At 37.1% G+C, this 10,381-nt stretch overlaps 1 protein-coding gene and 1 long non-coding RNA gene across 4 annotated transcripts; both read left to right on the forward strand.

Moving 5' to 3' along the window:
• Positions 1–835: 835 nt before the first annotated feature.
• Positions 836–2,507, forward strand: LOC147299060 (uncharacterized). Of its 3 annotated transcripts, none has more exons than XR_015120004.1 (5): positions 836–974; positions 1,228–1,287; positions 1,392–1,442; positions 2,089–2,149; positions 2,277–2,507. It is a non-coding gene; the product is annotated as an uncharacterized LOC147299060 (long non-coding RNA). The 3 variants fall into 3 exon arrangements; XR_015120003.1 differs by having other exon boundaries at positions 898–974; positions 1,208–1,287; XR_015120002.1 differs by lacking the exon at positions 836–974 and having other exon boundaries at positions 1,023–1,287.
• Positions 2,508–4,488: 1,981 nt separating this feature from the next.
• On the forward strand, positions 4,489–8,930 carry LOC147299061 (uncharacterized). The gene is made up of 5 exons (XM_086229329.1): positions 4,489–6,118; positions 6,233–6,363; positions 6,485–6,560; positions 6,637–7,619; positions 8,859–8,930. The coding sequence occupies exons 1-5, from the start codon at positions 4,489–4,491 to the stop codon at positions 8,928–8,930; spliced, it is 2,892 nt and encodes a 963-aa protein (XP_086085455.1).
• The last annotated feature ends 1,451 nt before the right edge of the window (positions 8,931–10,381 follow it).

Consider the following 10,381-nt stretch of genomic DNA (forward strand, 5'->3'; position numbering starts at 1 on the left):
CCGCACCGACTGATATGCATGGTCGAATATTTTCTCCAACATATCGTTCGTATAAAAGTAGGTGGGGGACCATTAATCTGTTCCTCTTCTATATATAATATGCTTTTTTTGTTTTTCCCTAAAAACCATTCGAAATATGTCACGTAATAACCATTCAAATTTACTTGTTGTAGTGATTAAGGTTTAGCGATCTAAGGGCATAAATGCATAATAGACAATCTCAAAACTATCATGGCTACGTGAGGTTGGTATGCTTTGATTAATTAATTTGGTGAATTTGACTTTTTTGGGGTTGGTGGGCCATTTGCAACATCATCGATCAACTGGTTATTAGTTTTGTTAGACGTTCTTCTAGGACTAGTGCGTGCATGAGTACTGTTCACTGCATATTTGTCCTCATCATTCAATTATGGACCGTTAGCACTTCTTGGTTTCTTTAATTTCTTGCATGTTGAGGTTGCCCATTAAATTCCAGTTGTTTAGGGCACTCATAATATTAGTCATTAATACAAAAGTCATCCTTACTGTATAAGACCAAACAGTAAACTATTATATATTAATTTGGCAAACACTTTTAAGAATCTAGAGACTAGAACTGCATTTTCAAAGAACAATATTTCCCTCTGTCTTTGGTTGGATCGAGGAGCTCCTCCAACACCCTCTCACAAAGCATATCCTTTTTTATTAATTTTTTCATTCTTAATAAATATAACATCTATCCCAAATCTGCCAGATTATGTTTCATTTTTTTTTAACTTGATCAAACGGTCCATATATATAGGTATACTTGGATTGTCATATATCAAAATTTTGGGATTGTCATATGTCAAAATTTTCACCCTTATGTTGCTCATGCTAAATAGATACTTTTAAATAGATACTTTTAATGTGTTTTCAGCACTTAATCCCAATAAGTGGATTGAATTTAAGTTGCAAGACACTTCAAGGGTTAGCCACAATACTCAATTATTCAGGTATAGCTCCTAGACTCTCTCTCTCTCTCTCTCTCTCTCTCTCTCTCTCTCTCTCTCTCTTTCTCTCATTCGTTTGCTTACTCACTCATGAGGTGAAATGGGGGGTGGGTTAAAAATTAAGTTGCAATTTCTATAACCAACTCAATCTGGTCATATGAAATCCCAACCATTAATGACTATGTTATACACATGCAATTAGATGTTTTATATTCCTAGTAACAGATTTCTTGTAGTTTTCTCCCAAAATTGGCAGATTTACGTTTGATCCTACTGCCAAGTTGGGTTTAGATGTTGCTTCATGCATCATTACGAGGTATACTTTGCTGTTTATAAGTAACTCTGCTTTGTCATGAAGTTCCAATTTATAGGAAGTGTATTACTGAAATTAATTTTTCTCATGTGTTCTTCTAACTCTAGGGCTCCAATAGGACAAGATGTTGAAGGGAAACCAAAATATGTCATACGCCCGTAAGTCTTTCTGTCCAAGTGTCAATATGCCTGATTTTAAATTCTTGGAACTTGATTATGTAACTTTTGAGTCCTTAAATTTTATATTGTTTCTACTTGCATCTGTTTATATGAGTTCTTGATTTACTTTCCAATTTTTTGGTTGATCTTAAGGTATGCTGTCAAAAATGATCACTTCTGCTTTGGTTCAGATTTTTGAGGATTCATCGATTTATAGATTTCAAGCTTTGTTCATTTTATTGAAACTGTGGGCAGGTGTATCCAGTAGGAAAAATGAGTCAGGAAAATTTTCATATACTTGGACAATAATTATTGAAATAGGATGATATGCTTTGCCAATAAAGGAAAACACATAAGGAAAAATATAGTTTTGATGCTAATTGATCAATAAAGTTCTTGAGAGCCAGGAAATAGCAATTTCATGTTCCAAGAAATGTTCTTGAATTAAAGGTTCTGAACGGTCCTTTTTTGTCCAGTCTCTTAGTTGTTGAAAACAGTGACTGTAGTTTTTCATGTCAAATTGGATACCTCATGTTCTTTATATCAATTTAGTTTTTCATTGTTTTCGATAGTCCTAATAAGTTAGCTAAACACATTGTGTTTATTCAATCATTTTATCTTGATTTCTCTTTTTAATTTCTTGTAGCTGCTATATGCTAGCTAATGATTATGCATGTTGAATTCTCAACTTGCTCACTCTATTTCAGGTCAGTTCCAATTATAATATCAGTAAAATTTACTCAACTAAGAATGATTATTGCAATTATCTTGTCATTCTTGTATTTAACAAATGAAATGTTAACAATACAATGAAAACTATTTTGTTGATCATAGTTCAAAGAAGAGTCATGCAAAACCCAAGAAGAAATCCATGCGGTATGAATGGAGTGGCCGGAACTTTTACAAGTGCGTTGATTTAAGATTACATTGAACATGAAACTGTTTGTAATTTATTTAGTTTCTTAATATGTTCTCGATCATCTTTTGTTTTTTTGTTTTTACTCCACTTTTGATGTAGTTGAATTTGGTCCTAATATTTTTAATCTATTTCTGATGTTTGTGGCGTGTATTAGGAGTTTGTTATGTTTTGATGAAGTGGATGTTCATATTTTGTTGCCTAAGATTCTAATGGAAATCCATTTGCCCAAATAATAATTTAATGCTGCAATTACTTCAACCTAATTAATTTTTTTTTTAAAAATGGTTTAATGTATGGGACTGATAGATGATTCTAATGAGTGTTGCAATCACATGTGGACGCATTACAACATAAGTCATGTATGTTGCCGACAAGACCTGACTGCTGCCAGAGAAATTGGCAGCCAAATTAATAGATAAAACACACTTTCTGGAAATAAAGGAAGGACAGATGCTCTGGGGGTTGGGATAGTGCTATACCGACCCCATCCTGTTACACTGTCATTGCTTTGGTCGCTGCACTGTGGCTATTGTATATAACTTTCGCCGAAATTTTCGTTTTTCAGGGATCCCGAAAATTTATCACATTACCCTTAATTTTCGGTAATTTTTCGGCGAAATTTCGGCCGAAATTTCGATCCCCCTCACATGCATTTCTGTAAAATTTCGTCGAAATTTCGCTGTGAACAGAAAAAAATTCACTGTGCAGCACTGCAGCCTTACCTTATCACTCGGATCTCTTCCTCTTTTCATCCACACACTCAAATCTGAACCTATTCTCTCTGTCTTCTTCTCCCCTGCGCACAAGGTTTCTCTCCCAGTGGCCTCCTTCTCCGGCGCGGCGTGACTCTTTCTCCCTCTTCACTCTGTCTTCTCCGGCGCGGCGTGACCCCCTGCAAAGGTAACATAGTTGCAGTAGAATTTCTCGGTATTTTCTAAATAAATAGGACAACCCACTGTGAATTGAATGTCATAAATTATGCAGTGCTTTTGATCAAGTGATCGCCCAGCTGTAGGATCAAAGGACGGCTGTGACTGGACTGATCCATTTAAACCCCAGAGAAGTAAAATAGGACCCATGACCCACTACACTACAAGTCTACAACACCCATCTGAAGAGAGAATAGAGAAAATGGAGAGATAAGTCTCCCCATCTGAGGGAGATAAGCTGCGATCTTCGCACAATCGATTGAGAACCAACGGAAGAGAAGATTCAATCTGTAAAAATTGAGCAACCTTCACGTTCTCAAGGTTGGGTTTTTTTGTCTTTTTTATATATTTTTTTTGTTGTTGTTGATTTAAGTTCAATTTATGTCCTTTACCCAGATGGGCCAGATCTTTCATTTTCTCATTTCTGGTTCAGTGACTTTGTCACTTGATATCGGCCCATTAATGTGCTTAGCTGAAAACAAATCTGTCACATTAATTGTATTTTGAGGAGCACTTTGAATGCCATTATGCAATTAGCTGATGCATCTGTCTAGGAAATAGGCTTTTCTATCCCATACCAGCGTAATAGATGGTAGAGGCTTGTTGACTTGTTGTTCAGTAACTTCAGTTTAGAGTTTAGACCAAAAATAAATGAAACAAAATAAAAAAACAAATGAAATGGGGATTAATCCAACTTTGCAGTATATAATTTTTAAGATCCTCTCCCTCACCCCTGTGAATCTGTGATGCATTATGCATATATATTATATATATATAATATATGTCAAAATATATAAGATTAATAAAATAATAATGCTATTTTTTTGACAAGTATATAATAATATAATTTTGGCACTAATATATCCGAATATTGGTAATTTGTGGAATGCATGACAACATTTTCTAGTTTGATGTGAGTTTGAAGTGGGTTGTGTACTAAATTTATGGTTCTATAACAAGATTGAGAAGGCAATTAATCTTATATTCTTATCTAAGAAATGGATAATTTGTTTTATTATATTCTTTTATTTCTTAATTTATTTTTGTGAAAAGATTTATTGTTAATTAAGTGTTCCACAGTTATTAATGTATATTTGATTGTGATTTTGCATATTTGATTGTTATTTTGCATATTTGATTGTTATTATGATGATTGTGAATTTGTGATTGTGTATGTCTTTTGTTATTAGGTACTAATATGGACAGTGGAGGAAGAACACGTGATTCAGCTTGGGAGCATGCACTTCCAAATCCGGCTAGTAAACAAGGTTCAATATGCAAATATTGTGGCCTTGTAATGAATGGTGGTGGAGTCACAAGACTGAAATACCACCTTGCAGGTATTGATCCTGGAAGCAATGTGAAACGTTGCACTAGTGTCCCACCAGAGGTGAAACAACACATTGCAAACACCTTGGGATATAAACAACAACAAAGGAACAAGAAAGCCCAACAAATAGAAGAGATTCAAGCAGAACTTCGTGGAGAAGGTCATATAAACTTGAGTGACAGTGACGACGACGACGATGATGATTATAATGATGATATGGGGCCTGAAGAGCGAAGAAATTTTCGAGCTGCAATTCGACAATCCAAAGCAGCACAATGGGATAGGGAACACCTACATAAAGTCCCGAATAGAGGACAAGGTTCTGGGTCTAGTAGTGGTTCACAGTTGAGAAGAGGATCAAGCATGAGGGAATCACAACCAACACCCCCAATAGCACCAAGCCTCTACAAGTCATCTAAAGCACGCCAAAAGAGTGCTAAAAATCTCTTTTCTGGAGGGTCAATCAAAGAAAAGATGCAGGGCTTGATAGCCAAGTTCTTCATCTACGAAAATGTTCCTCCTTCAAAAGCAGCATCTCATCATTTCAAAAACTTGGTGATAGGATGTCAGCAGGCAGGAGAAGGAGTGGAACCTCCATCACCCTATCAGATACGGAATGTATATTTGGAAAAGGAATTTAATGAAATGCAAGAGCATGTCAACAACTTGAATAAGGATTGGGCAACTTATGGTTGCACAATCATGTCCGATGGTTGGACAGGTCCAACCAAGTTGTCTATTATAAACTTCATGGCATACTCAAGAGGTAAGACTATATTCCTTAAGTCCGTTGATTCTTCAAATTGCATAAAGGATGCAAGATATATATATCGGCTACTGAAGGATGTAATGGAGGAGGTTGGACCGGACAATGTTGTTCAAGTTGTCACTGACAATGGTTCCGCATATGTCGCCGCAGGGAAGAAGTTAATGAAAAAATATAATGTGTACTGGACGTCGTGTGCGGCACATTGCATTGATCTCATGTTCGAAGAGATTGGGAAGAACCAGTCGGTTGCTAAGGTGATAAAAAAGGCTCAAAAGATCACAAATTTTATTTACAACCATAATTGGTTGTTGGCAAAGATGCGTGAGATTTGTGGTGGAGATATTATTCGTCCTGGTCCCACCCGATTTGCTACTCACTATCTTGCATTGGATAGTTTGTATCAAAAGATGATTGGGTTGAAGCAATTGTTCACTTGTACTGATTGGGGCAATAGCAACTTCCGGCGAGGAGAAGCAGGACAACAGGTGGAATCCATAGTACTTGATCACTCATTTTGGCAACAGGTGCTTAAGATTTGCGGTTTGTTAGAACCTCTATACATAGTTTTACGTGTTGTCGATACAGAGGTGTATCCTACTATGGGATCTGTTTATGAGTTGATGCGTCGTGTAAAGGAAGAATTATTACTTAAACACGGTGCACGGTGGGTGGTAAAAATCATCGATGATCGATGGTTTAAAACATTACAACACGATTTGCATGCAGCAGGTAACCTAAATATGTTTAATTTAAATTTAGTTCCGCATGTTTTTTCATTGATCTAAGTTATCTAACTTTAAATTATTGTTACTAAATATGTATTTCAATATTTATTTGATGCAGCCCACTATTTAAATCCTCGCTACCAATATAAAGAAGGCGTGGCAAATGATGGTGAACTTATTCGGGCTGTGCACAATGTATATAAAACATTGGATCCTGATTCAACAGAAGTTGCCCAATTTGGAAATGAGGTGAAAATAACTTGCCATAACACTTTAATTTACTTTGTGAAAATAACTTGCCATAACACTTTAAAAAATTTAATTGTCTTAAGTTTTATATTTTGATGGATATTGTATGATTTGTATCTAGCTAACTTATTTCAAAGATGCGAAGAGAATGTTCGGAGAGCGAGCTGCAATTGCCGCTAGATCAAAAATGTCTCCTAGTGAGTATACACCGTACTTTTATTAGTTGGATCAATTGAATGGTTGAACTTACACTCATAATTTTGTACAATTCAGGTGAATGGTGGATCATGTATGGGACTGATGCGCCTACTGTAAGAAAATTAGCCATCAAAGTTCTTTCACAAACGGCGTCATCATCCGCTTGTGAAAGAAACTGGAGCACTTTCGCTCTCATACACACCAAGCAAAGAAACAGGCTTTCATATAGTAGGTTAGAAAAGATGGTCTATTGCTACTATAATATGAAGCTTGCAATTCGAGACAAACAAGCTGAGGTAGATCGCGTCGACAACTATGATCCGCTAGATATGTTTGAAAATTGTATGGGAGATGATGATGCAGAGGAAAACCAGCTTTATCAGTGGATCAGACCCATCCATCTAGATGATGATGCAGGCAATCCAGATCCTGATGTTGCAGCCCAAGCACGCCAAGAAGGCATCAATGTGGAAAGAGTTCTTAATGAGGAGGTGGGCCCTACTGAGAGTTTTGAGGAACTTATGCGAGGTCCAAGAAATCGCAACGAAAATGTTCCCACTAATCCTTCTCGATCAGGCAACTCTGACACAGGATCAGACACACCTACCAACAGTGGAAGTAGAGGTGGTGGTGAGGGTGGTGGTGGTGGTAGAAATGAAGATAACACTGGAGATGATCAATACGATATCATTCGATTTACTGGTGAAGAAAACTACACCCATGCAACACAAAATGAGGATCATGAGAGTAGGCGTGCAGGACGGGGAATTGGTGCCATTGGAAAGGACTACAATCGCAGGAAAAGAGGTAATGTGGGTATGATACCAGAAGAAGAGGATTCGTTATCCACCACTTTTGGTTCTATGGGGGTAGCAGATGATAATTACAATTATGGGCAAAACCCTCTAATAGTCTACCCACCATATCCCTTTTACTCAGGTGAGTCTGGCAGTAGCTCTTCAAATGAGTATGGCTATGGGCAAATCCCACCACAAATACCACCTCCTGATTCATACGGTTGGCATGTTGGGAATTATATGCAAAGTTATGCTGGAGATGTATCTTGGGGTGATTATTCTTCGCAATTCACCTACTCTAGACAGGATGATACTGAAGACAGTGACAATTTTGAACCTCCTAGAAACTCTATGTGGTATTGAATACTTATTTAATTCATGATTTAAAATTGTAATATAAATAAATTTGAGGTGTAAATGTGTAATTTATATAATTACTAATTAGTGACCCATTTTTTTAACAGTATTTACCACCAGCGCACATTATATTCATCTTATATTACATAAAACTTACTATATAATTTGGTTTCTTCAATTTTTTTTATCAATACAGTAGATAATATGTTAAATAAGCATATGGTCAAGTTTCATTCAAAATTTCCGTATTTTGATAGCAATTTCCGTCGTTTTTATCTCATTTTGTCGAAATCGAAATTTTAATCGAAATTTCCTCGAAAATTTCCGTCGAAATTTCCATCGAAAATTTCCTCGAAACCGAAATTTTACTCCTTGTATATAAGTGATTGAGAACAGTCCTTTCAAGAGAGAAAGGGGACTGTTATATATCAGAAGCATATCTATGTTATTGTTGTAGTGAGGGAAGTGCTCATGATTTAAGAATTAATATTTATTATTGCTGTAGTCGATTTACAATATTCTTGTTTTTATTACTAGAAGAGTCAAGAGGCACATATGTCCTATGTATCACTGTATCAGTTGGTATATATAATTGTATTTTGAAACTTCAAAATGGGTGGCTTCAGTCCCACAATAAATTCCACTCAGAAAATTTCAGTAATTGATGAAATTGGAAATCTGAATTTCTTAATTTTGCTGATCTGCTGTATATGCTTTAATTAATTTGGTAGCTTTGAGACTTATGTTTTGGGGCTAACCATTTGCAGCATCTCATCAACTGTTTTTTGTTTTGCTTGCTTTAATTAAGTTGCTTATTTTGTATTTTTGCTATGCCTTAATTAGTATACATGTCTGCCGAGTACTGGTCAATGTATCTCGATTCTCGTTCCCATCATTGAGTTAGGGACCGTTTGTACTAGGGGTGGGTCGGTGTCGGTAACCGAACCGCCAACTACATACCGTCGACCGACCGACAAGGGTCGAAATGGGCAAAACGCCAACCGCTGCCGCCACCGACTCTGTCGGTGAACTGACTGTCGGTGAAACCGCAAGTGACGGTCGGATCGGTTCGAAATGGATCCAAACCGACCAGCTTTCTGTTTGGGTGTGGCTGTGCTTGGTGTGGCTGTGCGATGGTTGCAGGACTTGCAGGTTGAAGAAGAAGAAGAAGCTGCAGCGGCATCTGAGGTTGTCCATCGCGGCGACGGCATCTGAGGTCGTCCATCGCAGCGGCGAGGTTGCAGCAGTCGAAGAAGAAAGGTCGTCCATCTCGGCGGCGAGGTTGCAGGTTGAAGAAGAAGAAGAAGTTGCTGCGCGCCAGAAACTAGGAGAGGAAAAAAAAGAGAAACCAGGAGAGGAGAAGAAGAAGAAGAAGCTGCTTGCTGCCAGAAACCAAGAGAGAAGAAGAAGATGAAGAAGGGTCGGTCGGTGCGGTTTACCGACGGTGTGGGGGTTTAGAAGCCGCCTCCGCCTCCGCCCCCTGTCGGATCGGTTAGAAAACCGCAACCAATGCGTCGGCTCTCGTCGGAGCGGTTGCTGGGCGGATCGGTCGCGTCGATTTTCGGGTGCGGTTCGGTTATAGCGGTATTCCGACCCACCCCTAGTTTGTACTTGTTGGGGTTTCTTTAATTGGCATGTTAATGTTTTCCTTTTTATGTGGGGTAGTCAATATAGCATGATAACTGTCATCCTAATTATATATAAGACGAAACACGATTGATGTGTCCACTGGGAAACATATCTATTTTGCCACATTAAGTATTTGGCAAACTTCCCACTAACTTGCTATTAGACTCTATAGACCCTACAAGTTATGGACTCGTATGCCCATCATCGATCTCCATTGAGAGTCATATCTCATCTCTATGTGGGTTTGATTTTTCATTCTATACTATTTTGATTTTGTAATAAAATAATATTTGCTTTATTCATTTACCCCATTCATTAGAATTAAAGATAAATTTTTAAAGTAGCAAATCTTTATGTCAAATTGCTACATAAGTTAGTAAAAACATTTTTAGTCTATTAATTTGCTACCTCCATTAGTGTTGCTCTAAAAGCCCCTCCAAAGGGTGCGGTAAACATCTAGTCAAAATCAAATTTGGCGTGCCAAGTTGGTTTTATAAGCTCCAAGGGCTACGGTTAGAAGGATGGCAGAGTTTGCCATATGCTATGGCATGTGTAAATTTACGATGAAAAGCAAATGTATACGAGGTCCACTTGATTATTAAATTGTCATGTGCTCCGACTCTATAGCCAATTGTCTGCATGTATGACTTTGAAAATAAAGCCCGTTAATCAATATATATATATATATATATATATAAAGCAAAAACATCCAAAATAAATAAACAATAAAATAATATATAAATTTTTGAGAAATCAAATTTTCATAACACTACCGCATAAGTTAGGAAAATACGTTATTTTTTACCTATACATTTACTACCTCTTCTGAAGATGTCAGTGTAAAATCTATTTCTAGTTGCATATTCATGAATCACGATGAAATATATGCAAGAGGAATTGTTCTTGGAAAAGTATCAAACAAATACTTTTAGCTTCCTCAACTATGAGGGAAGAGTATGTAGCAAGAAGCTATATGTCAGGCTAGGCCAATGACGAATTGATGATGAGGGCTAGCGGAAACAATTTCTCTTAAAAAT

Source organism: Dryas octopetala, chromosome 1 (genome assembly GCF_963921425.1).
Source record: "Dryas octopetala chromosome 1, drDryOcto1.1, whole genome shotgun sequence".
Classification (NCBI taxonomy): Eukaryota; Viridiplantae; Streptophyta; class Magnoliopsida; order Rosales; family Rosaceae; genus Dryas; species Dryas octopetala.